This window comes from Mchenga conophoros, linkage group LG14, assembly GCF_057382185.1.
Source record: "Mchenga conophoros isolate Kocher_MC1m ecotype Shallow Benthic linkage group LG14, M_conophoros_male_GT1.1, whole genome shotgun sequence".
Lineage (NCBI taxonomy): Eukaryota > Metazoa > Chordata > Actinopteri > Cichliformes > Cichlidae > Mchenga > Mchenga conophoros.
The window spans coordinates 3,823,886-3,846,128 of NC_140539.1; the positions used below are offsets into that span (position 1 = coordinate 3,823,886).

Genomic DNA, 22,243 nt, shown 5'->3' on the forward strand with positions numbered 1-22,243 from the left:
TGGTATTAGCAAGCTGCATGCTGTGTGTCCATGTGCATGTGGCAGGGCTAGTTTCAATTCATGCTCGCTCCACACCTTTGATAGTCAAGTGGATTACACCTTGTGTTCAAACAGAAAAGGGAGGAAAGAAAGCGGCAGAACACAAAATGGAATTAGAAGGCTGCTTATAGGCCCTGATTCATTTATTGTTAACTCCTTCCAGTTCATTAAGCCTAATCCCTGTTAGGATGGTGATGTGGTGAGTAGCAGAGGGTTTGAATGGGTCCAGGCTGGCTGTGAGGCCAGTGAGGGTTGGGGAGGGTGGGCCGGGGTGGGGGGCTATGTGTGCTTATTGTGGACGTCTCAGTCCTAGTCCCCGCGGTGTGTTTGTGCATTGTGTGTGTATGAGATGGGGGAGGAAGAGGCAGTCAGCTGGACAAGGGAGTGAACCCTTTTCTCCTGCTGGGTGCCAGTGCTCTCTTGGGTAGGTGTTGAGTTCCACCCACCCACCCTGAGGGTTTTGTTTTAGCCCCCCACTGCTGAGTCCCTGTGACAAGCGTGAAGCAGTCCTTTCCCTTTGTGAATCAATCTGGCGGGGTTCTTCGCGCCTCGCCTGGCCAGACACACATGAACACACACAGACACACGCACACACACACACATACACACACAGGCAGGGTCACCAATGGCCATGTTAATACAGATGTACATGCCAATAAGGTCCCTTAATCAGTACACAAGAGGGAGAGATTGACTTTTAAAGAAGACATACGGCCGCTTTCTTTCAACCCCAGCGGAGCTGTTCACTCTGTGCAGCACTGACTCTTTTAATTTTCCCTGTATGGCTGACCAAGGCCACATTCTGCCTGAACAGAAGCAGAGTGAAAAAATAAATCTAGAATCTGTAAACACACTATTTCATTAATAAGACAATTTGTATCCACACTGGCAGTTAACGTGCTCTAAAACGTGCATTAAAAAATTACACAAACGTAGTGAACGACAACAACAACTAATAAAAGTTTAAAGAAAAAACACTGAATGTAACATCTAAAAAACTTTTATATGTTACAAAGAAACAACATCGACAAAAATATAAAAATTAAAATAGATTAAAAATGTCGACATCCTACGTACCTCCTTCAGCAGATTCATGTGACAACAGCTTTTAAGATTCAGGCTGTGCATTCATCATTATGACCAGTGAATCTCAAATCTCCAGGAGAAGCAACAACACAAGGTTTTGCCTGGGCGGTTCTTCTAAAGCACCATCTTTATTTTATTTTTTTATTTGCCACTTGCTTACTGACATGTGATGATTTCCAGGCTCTGAAGTGCTTTTCCCCTCTGATGTTTAATCAGATTCAATGATCTTTGCTTGGATTCATTTGGTTTGGCCTGCTGAAAGTTCATGTTTTACACACCACTTTGCAAAATCCTGTTTGGAACAAAGAGATACATTTCCAAAACTCTTACAGGATATTTTACATATACAGTAATGTCCCAATGCATAAATTATATAACAGTTTTCCTGGAAATTTCAAAAATATATAAAGACTTAACTGGAGGCTCTACTTAGGGAAAAATATGGGCTCACGGTTCTTTTTCATACAATGAATAACATAGAGCAACAAGTACGACACACAGTTATTTATTTTTTATTTAATATATATATTCATTAAATATGACTCAAGTGAGTACATCAATCTAAAAAGAAATCACATTGCTTTTATACTTTTGTAATGTTGTGGTCTTTAATGAGAGCTTAATGGTATTTCTGGTGTTAAAATAGGTCAGTAAAATGAATTTATGTCTCACAGCTGTCGTAATATAATTGGCTTTTCATTATGCTGCCTGCACTGTTAACATGCACTTCATAAACAACCGTGCTGTTACTGGAAACTCTGTCATTTTTTTTCCTACTGGAAACATGAAAAATCAAACTCCTCCCTTCACCCTTCCCAGAGCTTTATATGACAAAGCTTTCCCTTCTATGTAATGTAGCTTATAAAGTACCCAAGAGCGTAGATTTGGTTTTGGCATTGGTGGGGACGGATGGTTCAACCACCGAACCTGCCCTGTTTCTTTTTTTCCCTTTTTGTCGTTGCTTCTTGATAAATAAAGGAGAAATATACTTGCCTACATATGCTATTCTACATGCTTTTAAACCATTTAAAATTACAATTCATAGTTTTATATGTGAATTATATAATGTTAAATTACTATTAAACAAATGAATGACTAAGTATTTTAGACTTTAGTTTACTTCAGCCATATTCCATATAACTCAGGTATCATACAAAAATAAAAATAGAGTGTGACAATAAAAGAATATGACTTTAAGGACTTAACAACATTACTTCAGTTACACCAACATCTCTGATACATCAGCACTAAGGGAACACTGAGTGACCTGGTGGGTTTTGTCCATAAAACTACTCGTCTAAGATTACCACAAAGTAAAAGATCTCTCAGCAAAATTATGCAACATTTTAGGCACTATTGCCCCGATCAACTCAGTGAGCTGGGATGTTTTATTCTAAACATGAACTACGGTTACAGCAACATGGACTACTGGTGTCCCACACAACAACTCAACGTCCACTACACTGTAAGACCGAATAGTAATAGGTTGATAAATGAAATGAGTTCCAACTACTTAAAAACCTGTTATAAGTTCATACACCTTTATTTTTTTGAGTAGTTTGAACAAGTTTGTTTTTCAAGTTATTAGTACTTGAATATATTGATTAGTTTCTGGCATTGCCCTCAAATAATTTGAGTTTTAACACTGACGTCACTTACGTGCCTACGTACGTACCTACGTGCGCCACCTGTTTCTTTATGAAGTGCTGGCAACCATCTTGGATTCCTCGCTTCGAGTGCGAATGCCCGCTCATTACTCCGAAAGAAACTTGTGGAACGTTAATATCCGAACAGAAATAAAAACATTTGTCAAGGGTTTTTTTGCGGCATTGCCTTTGACGCTGGATAAAGGAGGGCATGCTATGGTATGTTACGGACTTTTGAACTGGAACAGCTAACGCTCTGCACTTGGCTAGCTGCATTTACCGCCTTTGCAGCATCTTCAGGAGCGCTTTTGTGGTAAGTTTTATTTTTTCTGAAACTATAGTTCTCCGTTGTAATATGGGTTTTTTATCGTCATAAATGTACAACTCTAGCAGGCATTTAAGAATTACATGCATGCGTCGTTTTATCCATGTTGGCTTGGCCCCAAAGTGTTTTGCATGAATTATGCTAATAAGCTCATATTTAGTATAACACATTATTAGTCCCAGCAGAGGCTGGGACTAATAATGTGTTAATAACTTTTCTAATCTCTTACTATTTTAAAAGAAGTCTTTTGAAGGCGTTTCTGGATTTGCAGATTATAAACTGCCTTGTGGTTAAATTGTTGAATCTATAATCACTGCTGCGCTGCTTCACACTTAGCGCATACGTGGATATTGACTTTGGCTAACCCATTTGCTAACTGGTGGAACTTAAAACTTACGTTTAGTTCTCTGGAGTTGTACATATTAAAACTGGGGCAGCAAAATTGTAGGCACAGGACATACTTACAAAAGCAGTGATTAATCATTACATAATTAGGCGGTAGAACTTGGTTTACATTGCAAATAGTTATGTATACCAAGTTGAAATGTAGAATCTTCTGAACTGTAAAATTGTTGTGCCTGGTCTATTTTAGGTTAGCTTAAGGGTGAATCCATCAATAATATATTTACCAAACAGTTATTTTTTCGTTTTATTTTATTCTGATGCCCAGTGTTCATTAGTGAAAGACTTAGTTTTTTATCTGTCAGGGGCTGGGTCTGTGACACAGCATTTTGAGTTTATTTTGTATTTTTGCTTTCTTATGTTATATTGAAATGAGGTGAAGTTCTTGTATTGTTGTTATTATTAGTTAAGGTTTAGTTGAGTTCTGGGCTGTTTATGTTTCATCTGTGTCTCCTTGGTTGTGTGTCTTTTCTGTTCTCTGTGTCTTCTGTGTTTTACTGTTATGTCCATGCCAGGGCAGAAGTAAATTTTCAGGGGTGAAGATGCTGTTTACCATGGCCAGCTAAGACTACAGATTGTAGATGAAGTCGAGAAAAGTGAAAAGAATCCTGATTACAAAGCTGATGCACACAACTTTGGCCTTGCAATGCAAAGAGATCATCAATGATGACCTACCAGTAGGTCAGATCCTGGATTGCTGGCCTACTCTGAAATCCCAGTGTCACGGGCGAGAATGCGGTGGACTCAAGAGCAGACTCAATTTGCTTCGAACTGTGTATAATTTATTGAAAAGAACAAAATGTGAACAGAACTGGGTTTAACAGAAACCATACGCAGAAACTAAGGGAAATCCGTGGGCGGAGAGACCGGCGTAGAGCACGGGGAGAACTCTAACGGGAACTTCTGTAAACACAGGAGAGAGATGTTACTGAATGGAAAAAAACGAGTAAGGGACAGAGGTACGGAGTGCCAGTGGATAGTCTTGGGCTTACTTGGAGACCCTAGTTATAAGGCGGGAAAAGGGCTGCCGTGGGAGTATTCCAGAGAGGGTCAAGAGTGTGGAGAGTCCGGTCCAGATTCCAAGGAGGTGGAGAATACGGACTGAAGGGCAGGCTGAGGAGAAGTGGAGTATATAATCCTCGGGTTCAGAGCAGACGGAAGAACAGAATGGAGACCAAACCAGCACTACTGATGAGTGCGACGGGTGGTGAATCTGAAGAATACAGGAAACAAAAACACATTAACCCATGGTCCAGATATACAGAGTCAGAGCTCAGAGGAGGGCGAGTTTACCACAGATGGTAGCAGGATGAACTGGCGAGGAGTGGCAGGCCGTGCCGGCTTAAAAACCCTCTAGGTGGAGCCCCGGAGATTGACAACAGGTGATGAGCTGGCCAACTCCACCCCCAGGGACGAATGACAGGAACCTGGACCACGCCCGACCAGACACTCCCACAGCATATGACAGTACCTCCCCCTCAAGGGCCGCCACTCGGCGACCCCCCAGCCCGGGCCCTGCGAGGGGAGGAACGAAATGCAGCAATCAGGGACGGGTCCAGAATGAGCGACCGGGGAACCCAAGAACGCTCCTCAGGCCCATACCCCTCCCAGTCCACTAGGTACTGGACACCACGACCACGGCGGCGCACGTCAACGATCCGCCGGACCGAATAGGCCGGATGACCGTCCACGAGCCGGGTGGGAGGCGGGGGAACAGATTGCGGACACAGAGGACTGCTACGGACCGGCTTGACCTGAGAGACGTGAAACGTCAGGTGGACGCGCCAGGAGGCCGGGAGCCTGAGACGGACCGCCGAGGGGCCGACAACAGCAGTGATCTCATAGGGGCCAACATAGCGGGGAGCCAACTTTCGAGAAAGCAACCGCAAGGGAATGTCCTTAGCACAAAGCCACACCCGTTGTCCAGGCCGATACGCCGGAGCGACAGAGCGGCGACGATCCGCATAGTCCCGTTGCCGGTCGACAGTCGCAAGGAGAGCCCGTCGGACCCTCCGCCACATCCGCCGGCAGCGTCGAAGGTGATGCTGGACCGAAGGAACAGCCAAATCCGTCTCATCCTCCGGGAACAACGGTGGCTGATACCCCAGCGAGGCCTCAAAGGGGGACAAACCCGTCGCTGAAGACGTGAGAGAATTATGGGCGTACTCCACCCAAGGCAACTGAGACGACCAGGCAGCCGGGTTCAGCGACGAGACGCAGCGAAGAGCGGATTCCAACTCCTGGTTCAAACGCTCAGTCTGGCCATTGGTCTGCGGATGGAAACCAGAACTCAAGTTGGCCTTGGCACCCAGGGCTGTACAGAAGGCCCTCCATACTCGGGAGACAAACTGAGGCCCCCTGTCAGACACAATCTCCGAGGGTATGCCATGAAGACGGAACACATGGTCTGTAAGGATCTGGGTGGTCTCCGCAGCCATCGGCAGCTTGTCCAGGGCCACGAAATGAGCCGCCTTGGAAAACCGATCAACTATGGACAGAACCACCGTCTTCCCCGAAGAGGCTGGGAGGCCGGTAACAAAATCCAAGGCGATATGAGACCAAGGCCTATGCGGGGTACTCAGCGGTCGGAGTAAGCCAGACGGGGGCCGATTAGAGGTCTTGCTACGGGCACAAACGGAACAGGCAGCCACATAAGCCTTCACATCCTTGTCCATAGAACGCCACCAGAAATACCTCTTCAACAGAGCCGTGGTCCTACTCACTCCCGGGTGGCAAGTAAACCGGGCTGTATGGATCCAATGGATAACAGCCGACCGGGCGGGCCAGTTCCCGGATCAGCGTCGTCCCGCAGTCCTTGGCGTATAGCCTCCTCCACATCCCAGGTGAGGGAGCCAATCCTGCAGGTGGAAGGGAGAATGAGCTCCGGGTCCCGGGAGTCCGAGTCCGAGGAGTACTGGCGAGACAGAGCATCAGGTTTAAGATTCTTGGAACCCGGGCGATAGGAAATGTCAAAGTTAAATCGGGCGAAGAAAAGGGACCACCGAGCCTGGCGGGAGTTCAGTCTCTTAACCGTTCTGAGATAAGTCAGATTCTTGTGATCTGTCCAGATGATGAATGGATGTTCCGTCCCCTCCAGCCAGTGGCGCCACTCCTCCAAAGCCAACTTAATGGTCAGGAGCTCCCTATCCCCAACGTCATAGTTCTGTTCGGCAGGAGATAGGCGTCGAGAAAAATAGGCGCAGGGCTGGAGCTTGCCATGAGGACCAAAACGCTGAGACAGCACAGCCCCCACCCCCACGCTTGAAGCATCAACCTCCACCACAAACTGCCTACTCGTGTCAGGATGGACTAAAACAGGAGCTGAAGTGAAAAGCCGTTTGAGCGTGGCGAAGGCCGAGTGAGCCTCGGGGGACCAAACGAAGGGGACCCGGGAGGAAGTAAGGCGAGTGAGAGGCGCAGCCACCCGACTGTAGTCCCTGACAAAACGCCTATAGAAATTCGCGAAGCCAAGGAACTGCTGCAGCTGTCTACGCGAACCAGGAACGGGCCACTCCACTACTGCCTTAACCTTTACAGGGTCCGTCTTCACCTGCCCTTCCACCAGTAGGTAGCCCAGAAACGAGATAGACGAGACATGAAAGTCACACTTCTCGGCCTTCACATAAAGGCGGTTCTCCAACAGTCGCTGCAGCACACTCCGGACATGCACACGATGCTCTTCAAGGGACCGAGAAAAAATCAAAATGTCGTCCAGATAAACAAACACAAAAACATTAAAAAAAATCCCGGAGCACGTCATTCACCAGTGCCTGGAAGACTGCAGGGGCATTGGTGAGGCCAAACGGCATCACCAGGTATTCAAAATGCCCCAGAGGAGTGTTAAAAGCAGTCTTCCACTCGTCGCCCTCCCTTATGCGGACAAGGTGGTACGCGTTCCTCAAGTCCAACTTAGAGAAGACAGTGGCCCCATGGAGGGGTTCGAAAGCTGAACTGATCAAAGGCAGGGGATACCTGTTCCTAATCGTGATCGCATTAAGGCCCCTGTAATCAATGCACGGCCGGAGCGACGCATCCTTTTTAGAAACAAAAAAGAAACCAGCGGCCACCGGTGAGGAAGAAGGACGAATGAGACCGGCCGCCAGCGAATCCCGGACGTACGTCTCCATAGTCCCCCTCTCCAAACGGGACAGATTATAGAGACGGCTGGAGGGCAGAGGGGCACCGGGGAGGAGATCAATAGTACAATCATAGGGCCGATGAGGAGGCAGCGACAGAGCCCTGTCCTTACTGAACACTTCTTGTAGATCATGATATTCAGGAGGGACAGAGGTAAGGTCAGGGGGGGAGACAACCACTGGAGGAGAAACAAAAGCCCCCGAGGGCAGTGCTGACTTTAAACAGTTGGCGAGACAAAACAAACTCCAACTCGCTACTCTCTTCCCTGCCCAGTCAATGTGTGGATTGTGCTTCTGCAACCACGGAAAACCAAGGATCACTGGCACGTCAAGGGAAGAGGTGGTAAAGAGAGTTATGTCTTCCTGATGATTACCTGACGTGACTAACTTGACAGGCGCGGTCCGGTGAGTGATCATCGCGAACACCTCATTATTCAAAGCGGCGGCCGGGATCGGAGGCTCGAGCTGAATGAGGGGCAAATTCAACGATTTAGCCACCGCAGCATCTATCAAATTCTGCTCCGACCCGGAGTCAACGAGAGCACAAAGAGAATGAGCCCTAGTACCGGACATCAACGAAACCGAAAGCAAAAGACGGGGTTTATCACTCTTAAAAACACTGCCCACCCGTAACCCCGGACTTACCGGCGGGCCACGCCTTTTGGCCGGACCGGGCAAACAGCGATGCGATGGCCGCTTCCTCCGCAGTAGAAGCACTCTCCGGCTCGGAAACGCCGCTCCCGCTCCTCAGGAGTGAGCCGACCGCGGCCAATCTGCATAGGCTCAGGGGAAGGAGAGCGAGGACGGACGGATGATGTCACCGGAAGCGACGGGGGTAACGCCGAAACGGCCGCGGGTCGAAACAGTGACGGAGAGGGTCTGGACCGCCTCTCAGCGTCTCTCTCCCTCAGTCGACTATCGATCCTGAGAGCAAGAGAGACAAGCGCTTCAAATGTGGCCGGCTCGTCGTGCACAGCCAGCTGATCCTTCAGTTGTTCGGAAAGGGACGCTAGGAAAATACCCCGCAGCGCAGCGTCTGGCCAACCCGCTTCAACAGCAGCGGTGCGGAACTCGATCGCGTATTCCGCAACGCTGCATTTTCCCTGGCGGAGTCCCAACAGCCTCTTAGCTGCAGTACCCTCAGAGATCGGGTGAGCGAACGTAGCCTTGAATTCCTTGAGGAAGTCCTCATAGGAACACAAGGCAATCGGATGAGAAAACAAAAACGCCTCAGCCCACGCAAGCGCCTTACCCCTAAGCAACCCAACAAAATGGGAAATCTTGGCAGCATCATTAGGAAACGCATGCGGCGTGCGACTGACGAACAATGACCACTGAAACAGGAACCCCCCACACAGCCCCAGCTCTCCGTGAAAAGGCTCCGGTGGAGGGGAAGAGATGCCCCGATAAGCCGATTCAGGACGCGCAAAGGCGGGTGCAGACAACGGTTCCGGCTGACTAGGGAAAATGGGTGGATTCGACTCCCTGATTTCTGAAAACCGGGTAAGTAACTCCTCCTGTTTATCACTGATAGCATTACACTGATCCATTAAGGACGTCAAGGTCTGTTCATGCCGTCCTAACACCGCGCCCTGTTCATTAATGGCGGCGCGAATTGGGTCCGCTGAGTCCATAAGTGGCCAGTTCGTTCTGTCACGGGCGAGAATGCGGTGGACTCAAGAGCAGACTCAATTTGCTTCGAACTGTGTATAATTTATTGAAAAGAACAAAACGTGAACAGAACTGGGTTTAACAGAAACCATACGCAGAAACTAAGGGAAATCCGTGGGCGGAGAGACCGGCGTAGAGCACGGGGAGAACTCTAACGGGAACTTCTGTAAACACAGGAGAGAGATGTTACTGAATGGAAAAAAACGAGTAAGGGACAGAGGTACGGAGTGCCAGTGGATAGTCTTGGGCTTACTTGGAGACCCTAGTTATTAGGCGGGAAAAGGACTGCCGTGGGAGTATTCCAGAGAGGGTCAAGAGTGTGGAGAGTCCGGTCCAGATTCCAAGGAGGTGGAGAATACGGACTGAAGGACAGGCTGAGGAGAAGTGGAGTATATAATCCTCGGGTTCAGAGCAGACGGAAGAACAGAATAAGATAAGATAAGATAAGATAACCTTTATTAGTCCCACACGTGGGAAATTTGTTTTGTCACAGCAGGAAGTGGACAGTGCAAAAGTTATGAGGCAAAAATTAGAATACAATAAGAATAAATACAGTACACAACTGTACAGAATAGAATAAAATAAAATACTATATACAGTAGAATAAAATAAAATAAATATACAATAAGATAAAAATAGAATACAAATACAAATACTATATACAACTGAGTAAAAATACAACGATGACAGAAAGGATTATTGCACTTAGTATTATTGCATATGTATGGATGTGTGTGCTTGATCAGTTAAAGTCTTTATTATGGAGTCTGACAGCAGTGGGGAGGAAAGACCTGCGAAATCTCTCCGTCCCACACCGTGGGTGCCGCAGTCTCCCACTGAAGGAGCTGCTCAGTGCTGTCACAGTCTGCTGCATGGGGTGGGAGATGTTGTCCATCAGGGATGACAGCTTAGCCGCCGTTCTCCTGTCACTCATCACCTCCACTGGGTCCAGAGGGCATCCTAGAACAGAGCTGGCCCTTCGGATCACCCTGTTCAGTCTCTTCCTGTCCCCAGCAGAGATGCTGCCGCCCCAGCAGACCACGCCATAAAAGATAGCAGAAGCCACAACAGAGTCATAGAAGGTCTTCAGGAGTGGGCCCTCCACTCCAAACGACCTGAGTCTCCGCAGCAGGTACAGCCTGCTCTGCCCTTTTCTGTAGAGGGCGTCTGAGTTATGAGTCCAGTCCAGTCTATTGTTCAGATGAACACCAAGGTACCTGTAGCTGTCCACAGCCTCAATGTCCATACCTTGGATGTTCAGTGGTTGCAGTGGAGAATGCTTGTGCCTGCGGAAGTCTACCACCAGCTCCTTGGTTTTACTGGCGTTGATCTGGAGGTAGTTCAGCTGGCACCAGTCCACAAAGTCTTGGGTCAGACCTCTGTACTCCTTGTCGTCCCCATCAGTGATGAGGCCGACTATTGCAGAGTCATCAGAGAACTTCTGCAGGAAGCACTGGGTGGAATTGTGGGAGAAGTCTGCAGTGTAGATGGTGAAGAGGAACGGAGCCAGAACCGTTCCCTGTGGGGCCCCCGTACTGCAGACGACCCTGTCCGACACACAGCCCTGAGTCCTCACATACTGTGGTCGGTCGGTGAGGTAGTCCAGGATCCAGGTAGTGAGGTGATGGTCCACTCCAGAGTTAACCAGCTTGTCCTTTAGAACCGAGGGAAGAATGGTGTTGAAGGCACTGGAGAAATCAAAGAACATGATTCTCACAGTGCTTCCAGCGGTCTCCAGGTGAGCGAGGGAACGATGTAGGAGGTGAATGACGGCATCATCCGCTCCAATGCCAGGCTGGTAGGCAAACTGAAGTGGGTCCAGTGATGAGCTTATTAGGCGCCGAAGCTGAGCCAGGACCAACCGCTCCAGGGTCTTCATCAGGTGGGATGTCAGAGCCACCGGCCTGTAGCTGTTGAGGTCCTTGGGGCGTGAAGTCTTTGGCACTGGTACAACACAGGAGGTTTTCCAGAGCTGTGGGACTCTTCCCAACCTCAGGCTCAGGTTGAAGAGGTGTGGAGACCAAACCAGCACTACTGATGAGTGCGACGGGTGGTGAATCTGAAGAATACAGGAAACAAAAACACATTAACCCATGGTCCAGATATACAGAGTCAGAGCTCAGAGGAGGGCGAGTTTACCACAGATGGTAGCAGGATGAACTGGCGAGGAGTGGCAGGCCGTGCCGGCTTAAAAACCCTCTAGGTGGAGCCCCGGAGATTGACAACAGGTGATGAGCTGGCCAACTCCACCCCCAGGGACGAATGACAGGAACCTGGACCACGCCCGACCAGACACTCCCACAGCATATGACACCCAGTCCCAGGTAAGAATGTATATAGATGTATCTAACAAGATGTATTTTATATCAACTCCTGTTATCTGGCCTGTCTGAACAAATTATGCCTTTGGAGTGTAAGGATTTTGATGTATTTTGCAAAGATTTCTAGACTAATTGAAACTTGTAAACACAAATGTATCCTGTGTGTTCAGATCTGTGCAGAATTCCACAGGATTACAAACCTTCACCTGAAAAACCACTTTTATGCTGTGCTGGATCAACATGCTCCCCGGCTCCAGAGCTTATTCAGAAAGAAAGCTGTTTGCACAGGGAACGTGTCTGATGTCCTGTCTCAGCTCTTCAGAAGCTATAATCTCCAGGTTAGTGGGTTTTTGTCTTGTTTTTTGAGCTTTAATTAATTTGATCAATTTTTCAATTTTAATTACCATTCTTGACTAGGTTAGCCAATAATTTAAAATAAAAATTTTCTTGTGATGTAGGAACAAGCTGATATCCATGCCCAAAGTGCTGGTGTGCTTCATGCCCTCTCTGCCTATTTGTACGAAGACACCTGTACCTTCATCAAAACATGGGATGTAAGTTTTGGACAAAGTTGTGAACAATATCTTAGTAGCATCCTTGTTTAGATTTCTCAAAACATTATGACACTTTGACAGTTTGAGAAGCATCTCCATGCTTGGATCTGTCTACAACAGTGTCCATGTCACATAATGGAAACACTACATGTTTTTAATGTGTGTAGACCTTCTATAATGTTCCTAGCCCAACCATACATCACTGTACAAATGAAAAAAATATATAACTCCTATTGACTTTCTGTTGTTATTGCTACGAAGAGGTATGACTTTGCTTTACTAAAAGTACTATTTTTGTCAGTTTGTTTTCTCAAATCTTTGGTGTGTTGTGGCTTTTTTGTTGTTCAAACAATTGATTTCTGAGCTAGTAATAATCCAGAAATGTGACTTGTATAGATGAAACTAAGAGAAATTCAACTTTAATTTATATATTTTATCTTATTCTTTCCCAGTTAAATTTACCCTTCATTCTAATTTGTGTTGTACAGTTATTTCATTTTTAACCTTAATTTATATTTTATTCCTTCCTAGTAAAATTTACCCTTTTTAATTTTTCATATTTATTTCCCTTTTTAATTTTTCATATTTATTTCCTATCTTATTCATAGCCTTTTCCTTTTTTTGTTTTCTTTAGGTCACGAGCAGTTGTCCAAGCATTTCACTGCATATCGTACTGTGTATGACTGTGTACGTGACAAATAAAATTTGAATTTGAATGCACTAACATGAAGTAATTTTGTTTTCTGTAGATGATGCATTCTGATAGACCAGATATTAGTGAAGTGCCACTTGGACGAGTCCTGATCAGAGCCAATTCCAGCGATGCAACATTCTTCTGCCCTGAGAAGACTGCAGTTTTGGTCGAGGGTAACATGATCATTGTTTTCACCACCCTGGCTGATGCATTTCTAGTGATATTTGGACTGACCTACGCCCTGCACCTAAGCTACCCAAAATGTTTGGCCAACATTTTTGACTTCATTCAGAACGTTTTGATGGGTCTGGAGGGTGGGAAGTTGAAGCCCAAAGTGCTGAGTCTTAAAAATGATCTTTTGGCAGCAGAATAATGTCCAGGGTTCTTACACAGCCCTCAAGTGCCTGTTAAAGCAAGTAATTCAGTTTATCATGTTTCCAAGTCTGGATAAGTTTTTTTTTTATTTTTTTATTTTTTTTAAGAGAGAATAGAATAAAGAAATCTTTGCAGACTCTGTTTCATACTTCATTATCTAAAAGCCACATCCAAAGTAAAAGGGGTGATTTTTATTTTATTAATTTATTTTTTCCCCCATCATCACTTGTGTTTTTAGTTGATTTTGATTGTGTTTTTAGTTAGATAACTGTAAATCTATAGAGAAAATGAAGGACAATCTCACTACATTTCTGGCTTCTAGGTGGGATCTTGAATGTCACGTAAGGAACGTTCCTCCTGAACTATTCATAACTGACATAAGGCACTAAGGAGGTTTATAACACTTTGTTTTATGTCTCTAAAGAAGTATTTTTCTATTTAATGTTTTATTGCTTTGTTGTTGAGACTGTGATTGCACTCTACAAATGTGCATTTTGCATAACCACAGTATTGGCATATTAAAAAGGTTAACAATTATATTTCAGTGTATTAGCTGCACTATACTATAACTTTCATTCGGTTTTCCCACCTAATAATGCAGGATTTTCTTTTCCTTTTGTTTGTTTTTTAATAAAAAGGCCATACTCATGTGTTAATCAAATTTGAATACTCTTAAAACATGTTGTGAAATTCTTTATTTCTAATATTGTAACCTTGTGCCAAAATTTCCGACATTATTCCCTATAAAATGTGGTGGATTTATGTCTTTGGGCTTTTTGTTAGAAAGGCTATGTGTTAAAGTAACTCAATAAATTTGTAACTTGAATTTATATTTTCTGTCTTATGTTTTTACAAGTGTAATTATTTTGGGCACTTTTTTTTTATATCAAATTCAAAACACAGTAGATTTGGATATTACAAGCATTTGTATTTTAAATTTTTGAGTTGTATTAGCTTAAAATGGTTAACATTTTGAAACTAAAAATTAATTCCTTAAAGTTACTTGAGCTAGATTTGTACTTGAAACTCAAAATATCAAGTAGACAGTACTAAACCAAAAATGTGGATATAACATAAAAACATTTGTCAATGGTACTTAAAAATATTTATCTAAAGCTAATAAATAAAGTGTGTTTATTTAACTTTTATTTTTAAGTTTTAGTTACTTAAAATATTTTATGTAATCAGTTTCACCAAAAGTTTTGAGTAAAATTAACTTATTGGGTTTTAGAGTGTATGTGAAGCAGCCAAACACATGCCTTCTCCTCTCGTTAACTGAGATAAACTGCTGGCATATTGGTTTTACATCTATACTGTCCAGTATGTCCTGGTGGACATACAGCAGCATTGTTTAATCTCATTTGAGTCATTGTTGACCTTGGCCATGTTTTTAGTCTTCTGAGAGCACTGAAGCTTCTTTCATCCTCAGTACCTGCATTTTATCCTGAGATTAAAATTATTATTCTGTGCTTAATTTCCCCCAGGGATCAATAAAGTATTCTGATTCTGATTCTGATTCTCACCTTTGGCCCTGGCTCTTCCCCTCTGACTGCACTAGGACATATTGCCACCTGATAAAATAACACATTGATTTGTGCCATATAAAAAGTGAGAAATGTCAATTCAGATTCTTTGTCAAATGTACACTAAAGAATCAATTTACATCAGCAGCCTAACAACTGTCGTGATAATAAATACTAGTTAATCTATAGCACCAAAACATCAGTCAGTCACCTGTGACCTCGCCTCTTCACCTCTGAGCTACAACATGGCAGAGCTGCCTCTGTCACCTGATGAATAACAGTGAGACATTCCACATACATGCAGTCACACATGTGCTTCAAATACAGTCATGAACCAACACGTCATCATCCAATTTCACCTGTGATCTTGTGTCACCATTACTCTCTGTGTTGGTTCTTCTGACACCTGACAAATAGGACATACAGTGGGGCAAAAAAGTATTTAGTCAGCCACCGATTGTGCAAGTTCCCCCACTTAAAATGATGACAGAGGTCAGTAATTTGCACCAGAGGTACACTTCAACTGTGAGAGACAGAATGTGAAAAAAAAATCCATGAATCCACATGGTAGGATTTGTAAAGAATCTTACAGGTTTCTTTGAAAAATACTTTTTTATAGCCAGGTTCTTCCTTTTTGCTGCCGTCCTCCTCTCCTCCTTGCATGTCCTTGCAGCGCAGGCTTGCCGCTGCTAAAACTAAACAGAGCTCCCTGAAAGGCACAGCTAATCACATTGGCCATATTAGTCACATGATGTAGGAGAGAATGTAATTTAACTCTTTCTGCTCCGCTGGGTGAATGAGACATTGACAGATCGTTTTTTTTTCTTTCTATCGGGTTTGTTTTTCTTTACTCGAAGAGATCAAATTATTGGTGGGAACAATTCAATAATCGCTGGATATTGGTGGGGACATGTCCCTTCCGTCCATACCAAATCTACGCCCTTGATAGTACCTCTGTGACCTAATATTAATTCTGTTCATTTCAATTTCATTTATTTACTTATATATATCTCCTTAAGGTGCTTTATATTGTCAGGTAGAGATGTACAATAATACAGAGAAAACTCAAACGATCACCCTACCCCATCTGAGCAAGCACTTGGCGATAGCGGGAAGGAAAAACTCCCTTTTAACAGGAGGAAACCTCCGGCAGAACTGGGCTCATGGAGGGACAGCCATCTGCTATACAATGCATCAATACAATTAGGACAGTGAAAACAGGAAACACTAAAGCAAAAACACAGTTAAAAAAAATTCTAAATAGCTTGAATAGCAATATTTGCAACGACCACCTTTATTCTTCAACATAGTCTGAAATCTTTTTGTGAAGTTTTCTTGTAATTTCTTCAAATAGTCCTCAAGAACAGCTCTCTATGCTAAGGTTCAATAGTGTCCCATTGTGTTTTTCTACAAAGGGACGCTTTTCCTGCATTAGAGGTGTCTTTGGAATGAAAAATGGAGTCTTTGCCAATCAGACACATTCCAGATGGTACTGCATGGAGGGTCAAATCTGGCTGTACTTTTCTGCATTCACAACTGCATCAAATCTGACAAGAACCTCAGCACCACTGGCTGAAGTGGCCCAGACAAAGCCTACACTGCTTTTACAGGTGGCTGTAGACACTCCCTGTTGTACCTCTCTACTGACCTTCTTTGTTCTATGACCACTTTCATTTATTTGAACCAAAAAATTTCAAATATGGAATTGTTAAGGAAGACGTCTAGATCATTTTGCTTAAGACCATTTTAAAAATGACAAGAACCTCTGGCTCCTTGGAAGCAAAATATAAAGAACTTAAGGGTTGCTCAAGACAAAACAAAATATAGAGTATCCATCCATCCATCCATCCATTTGCTTCCGCTTATCCTTTTCAGGGTCGCGGGGGGCGCTGGAGCCTATCCCAGCTGCACTCAAAAAAATGAAACGTTGACTTTAATTAAAATTATTTTGTCAACAGGTTCCACGAAATTGAATTATGTTAGTTTAAAGCAAAAATCTTTAGTTCATCTAATTTAAAAAAACTACTTAAGATTAACAAGACATATTTAAGACTAACTAAATCAAGTTATGTTTTATGAACATAGATGATATATTTTCAGGTTAGATAGTTTAGATTAGTTACTTCAACACATTTCTTATTTGTGGCAGTAAAATGTTAAATTTAAGTTAGATTAATTCAAATATTATATTTTCAGCCACCTTGTGCTTTATTAATTAGTTTTACATAAATCTATTTTGTCAACAGGTTCCACACAAATGAATTAAGTACATCCAACTTATTTTTTAAAATTTATTTTATTGCCAACACATTCAGTCAGCATTTGTGTAAACCCAGTCCAAAATAAAACACAACAGCTCATTAGGGTTAGTAATTAACAGTATGTAGACAGATGCAACATCAAGACTTTAAATTAAATGTCTGTATCTACCAGAAATAGAAGAAAGAAAAAAAACGCATTGAAGATCACATAACACATTGATAAGATGACACTTGAGTTATGCACATGTGATGCTAGTAAGGTCTGTGAGTGTTTTTTTTCTTTTAGTGTCTAAAATGGATAGCAAAGTTGCTATTTGCAATGATTGCTTAGGGTCAGTCCAGTAACACAATGCCAATGAAGTGCTTTCCTTTAACAATGCAAAGTGAAGTGTCCACCTCAACAGCCACAATTTAAAAAAAAAAAATATATGTAACAACAACAACAATAATAATAATAATAATAATAATAATAATAATAATAATAATAAATAGTCCACTGATATTAGCAATCAAAGAAAATTACATCACCATCCCAAATAAAACTTTAACAAAACATGCCAACATTATGGTCTAACAATAAAACAGCTTGTCAGCGTTCAGTTTTTTTGCAACAGCACAGCAGTAACCATTTAACACTTGCCACTGTCAACATTTATTTTACCAGTGTTTGGGCAAAAAACTTCAGATGTAAACATTTTAACATGGAAACAATTGTTCGTCTTTAAAAGTCCACAAAATATACATTCATCCTGCATTCCCAACTTGGATGATCTGATATCCTCGTGTTGGTGTTGTTCCCAGACCATCATGAAAATGTTGTTCCAGGTTCAACATTGCAAGTGACCAATCACATTGTTGTGACGTTATTCTATTCCAAGCCATTTGTGCATTTATGAAATTCCAATGTTGCAAGGACAATATCAATTCTGCTTACTGTTTATTAAAGGGTTAGGGTTAGGGTCAGTTGATCGGCGGACAGAGGCGGTTTCACGCAGCTTAAGTACAGTTTTTTGTTTTACGCTGGTTTTTCCCGAAGTCGCAAAAGTATGACGTCACAACATTCTGATTGGTCACTTGCAATGTTGATCCTGGAACAACATTTAGTATGATGATCTGGGAACAACACCAACACGGGGATATCAGATCAACCTCCTAACTTACCCTTATTTTTAGTATGTATTGCAATTACCTTTACAATGCACACAATGTAACACAAACTGAATATGAACATATTTCCACCTCATAACAATATGCCTTGAACGCTAATATACACACCACCCTTCAACATTTCTGGTGCAGTATCATCTCTCAATTAAATCCTTTAAATCTCAATACTTTTGATTGTCTCTTAGCTTTCAGTCTTGAGGTTAACTGAGATTCAGTGCATATATCCCACCCATTAAGAGTGCACATGCAGAGGCCAGGTCTTCCAGGTCATGCAGGACACACTAGATGGTTATACCCACATCGGCTGGAGGAGTGCTGGCATCAGCTCTTTCGATGGTAAAGATAGCAAGGGTAATTTGTTCCAGCTCCCTCTGAACAGCTGTAGCTTAGACACAAAAACATAGAAAAATGGCATCCAGTTTTAAAAAAAAGAAAGAAAAAGGGCCAAAGCTACCCTTTAATGACGTAAACACAATATTAGGAACATGCACCCCAGTGCGCCACTATTTCAGACTACAGATTCAACGATAAATATAAATAGTTTGGGTATACAAGAAGATTTCCCAAAACATTTAAACAGGTTCCATGCAAATTACAACAACAACAACATTACAACATGCAACAACATTAGTTATTCAAAATTAGTTTTTTATCTGTATTAAACCAAAACTAAAATTACCAACCAATTATTCTTTGAAGAGGATGCTTGGGTCTTCATTCAGGTAAAAAGGTAGTGCCCTGAGGACACACTCCCTCCCCTTTTCAATGGTTTCCTTCTGTAGAGAGTGGCAGAGATACAGGAAGAGAAAACAGAAATACTTTAGGATGACAGAAACTCACATTATACGCAAAATGAATGACATATCCACTGCACAGATAGACATGTACACAAGACCAACTAATCATCACATGGACATGAATAGTTAACCTGTTGGGCAGGGTTTCCACCACATTATACATGTCCATAATGGAGGTAAAGACAAACTAATACATCATCTTTTTTGCATTCAAAACATAACATAAAAACATTCACTTCTGGTTTAACCTAAATCAAGGGATCAGATTTTACATATGTTTAGGTAATTTAAATTTTCCAACGTTTTGAGTACCAAACTTTGTCTTGCTTAATATAAATGTAAGTGCACTGTGCAGCTACCATACACTAGCTGTTTAAATTTGAAAATGATCTTATTAGCCATAATATTTTGCTACCAACAGAATAACGCACCTGTGTGGCTGGGGCCAAAGTTTGTCTAATTTTCTTCCCTGCAACGCCTCCTTTTTTTCTTGAAGACTTTTATGAGCTGGTCAGTGTATTGGTCAAGTTGTGTAAAAAGCCTTGGAACATGTGCAGCAGTAGTAATCCTCACATATTCTGCTTCCACCTGAAAATATGTCAACAAACACAACATACTGTACTGTAAATATACATACTATATGTACACATATACAAACTAAAACTAATGTAGAAAGACCTCATTAAAGCTATAATTTTAACACAAACATTTACACAAAATGCTAATGGAGCCATTACAGCTTTTATTGTTATTTATCAAGTTCCAAAAAATATTGATCACAGCTGATCTGAAAAGAATTTCATGCCTCAGGCCCTTGAACTGCAACCTTTACCATGGTTCAGATGTGGAGACGAAATAACAGGGGCATGGGATGGGTCACAAAAGAAAACTTAACTTATAAAACAGTTTTGTTTTTAAAAGTATAACAGTTCACATACCACATACAAGCTCAGCAGTACCACATACACCACATCAGTATAGGAGGGAGCAGGTAAAGGCAGGATCTGAGATTTATAAAGTAAAATAAGAAATTCATTACTTAATTTCAAGAAGCAAATTATTGTTTGAATTACAACTAAATAAAATACTACTCAGAAGAAAAGCAAGAGATTGACACTGCCATGTGCTAACTTTCTATAGAAGCAATTATCACCAGGTCTGTCGACCTCCATTGTCTGTCCACTCATATGTCTTGAATAATTTTATTAAAAAAATTAAGTGTGTACTTTCACAAACTGTAATTTACAACTACATTGATATGTATAACTCCGCTAGGAAACATGCTGTATTTACAGACCATTTTTACATAATACAGATTACTGATAGAGCAGAACAATGGTGTCACAGTGGCTTTCGCCCTTGACTTTTTGGATTTTAAATGTCACTTTATGCTATCCTTGCTATCCTATTCGATATTTCCGACTCTCGGATTACAGAAAAGGAATCCCAAGAAAGCAAATGGAAAAATAACCCCTTGAAAGAATAACCCCATGAACCCCTGTAGCTAATCCCTTAATAAAACAAAAAACAATAAAAATGTTTCTTACACAGTCCACAAAATAAGCATGTCCAGGACCCAGTAAAACTAATGTAAAACAAGCGCACGCAAACGATATAACATGTCTTGTAAGACAAACGCAAAATATAACCATGCTGGACATATAGATACTACACAACATAGTCAAAGAAAAAAAGTGGTCTTACCTCTCAAAGAAACAGCAGCTTGGCGCCAAAACAGCCTTTTTCAGTTAAATTTGAAGTCTTGCGCATGAGCAGGCACAAGCCGTGAAACCTTCTTGTTCTGCGCGGTTTCATTACAACTGTTTTTGCATTACTGCCACCTTGTGGATATACAAGGTATATCGATCCTCATTGACTTAACTTAAATGTTATGCGATCAAGTAACACATTAGTATTATGTACGTTGAATAATAGACACAATTACGTAGACTTGATTAGAAAAACATATGTTAACTTAACAAAAACATATATTTTAAGTAAAATGAAAATAAATAATTAATATACACTGAACAATCCACCTCATTCATTTTTTTGAGTGTGTCAAAATATAGAGTACTTTTCGTTAATTAGCTTCGGACAGGCAAACATTGTACGATGCATAGAGTTGGGGCAGTGCACATATGGGTCAGACATCTGAGGAAAAGGATATACAAGTTCTGTAATCAAAAGTCAAATGCTAATGTATTGCTTTGTTACACAGGATGCAATTTGAATGGACACTGTCTGGGGAAAAAAGTGTCCTGAGAGAAACCAATCAAGCCTAGAACTATGGTAACACATGGATTTAAATGCCTCTGAATCACAATGAATCACATTGGACAATAGGGCCACAATGACCCCTAGATTAGCGTCTATTACTCAGATACATTAGTGCCTTGCGACTGTATTAAGAGTCCTCGTTTAACATCGTTCAAGGGGTGGACCAGAAATCCCCAAGTTTCTAAATTGGAATTTCATTCCCTCAGGTACTTTGGCTCATATGAGAAAAGTTGGAATGCATTTGATCTGTCCTAATTTCAATTAATTAGCGACAATGGTTGCTCAGGGAGTCCCACAGGGCAGAGGAAAAAATGGGCTGAAGGGAAGCAAGCATCAGAAAAGTGAAGGGAGAAGTGGCATCAATAAACTGTTAGAGACTCATTAGCAGGCTAAATGGCTCTCCCAAAGTCACGACACTTTAACACGGGACCTGGCACTAATTACTGGCCACAGTATCCATTACAGGCCCCTCCTCTGCTTCCCTCCCTACATTCCTCTTTCTTTTTATTCCACCCATCTCAACCACAGTGGAATTGGCCTGTAAATGATTGCTCTACAGAGCAAGATTAGAGGGCCATTGTAGTAGGATAGTCAGTGAGTGAGAATGTGGGCAGCTAACATGAGGGAGTGAATGCGTAAGTTATTGTCCGTGTTGATTAAAGCTTTCTAGGATGCAAAGAATGAAAAATTACCTCCTTCGGCTGACCTCTACAACTCTGGCTTGGCCCCTGTGCTCCACCATGACAACAACTATGATAATCAGTGCTCAAATACACTCACTAGCCATTAAGTCAACTTTCTGCTTTAAGAAATAAGCAGTTTAAAATGAGAGGTAACCTTTAAATAGGTTATATACAGAAGGTCATTATACAGTAATCCAAAAGTCCAAAAAGGGAAACATAAACAGCAAAATCCAAGCTTAACACAGAACAAGGAGCAAATGAGGGCAGGTTAATAGGAGGGTAA

At 42.4% G+C, this 22,243-nt stretch overlaps 1 protein-coding gene and 1 long non-coding RNA gene across 4 annotated transcripts; one reads left to right on the top strand and one right to left on the bottom strand.

Annotated features, from left to right (window-relative positions):
• The first annotated feature begins 4,079 nt into the window (after window positions 1–4,079).
• Window positions 4,080–14,069, top strand: LOC146559101 (uncharacterized). Its single transcript, XM_085244680.1, has 5 exons — window positions 4,080–4,216; window positions 5,786–5,792; window positions 11,797–11,964; window positions 12,085–12,180; window positions 12,930–14,069. The coding sequence occupies exons 1-5, from the start codon at window positions 4,080–4,082 to the stop codon at window positions 13,245–13,247; spliced, it is 726 nt and encodes a 241-aa protein (XP_085100806.1). The 3' UTR covers window positions 13,248–14,069.
• A 2,796-nt stretch (window positions 14,070–16,865) lies between these two features.
• LOC146559102 (uncharacterized) lies at window positions 16,866–21,048 on the bottom strand. Of its 3 annotated transcripts, XR_014888283.1 has the most exons (5): window positions 20,702–21,048; window positions 19,936–20,001; window positions 19,429–19,585; window positions 18,884–18,976; window positions 16,866–18,585 (listed from the first exon to the last, which is right to left on the bottom strand). It is a non-coding gene; the product is annotated as an uncharacterized LOC146559102 (long non-coding RNA). The 3 variants fall into 3 exon arrangements; XR_014888284.1 differs by lacking the exon at window positions 19,936–20,001; XR_014888282.1 differs by having other exon boundaries at window positions 19,936–21,048.
• Between the last annotated feature and the right edge of the window lie 1,195 nt (window positions 21,049–22,243).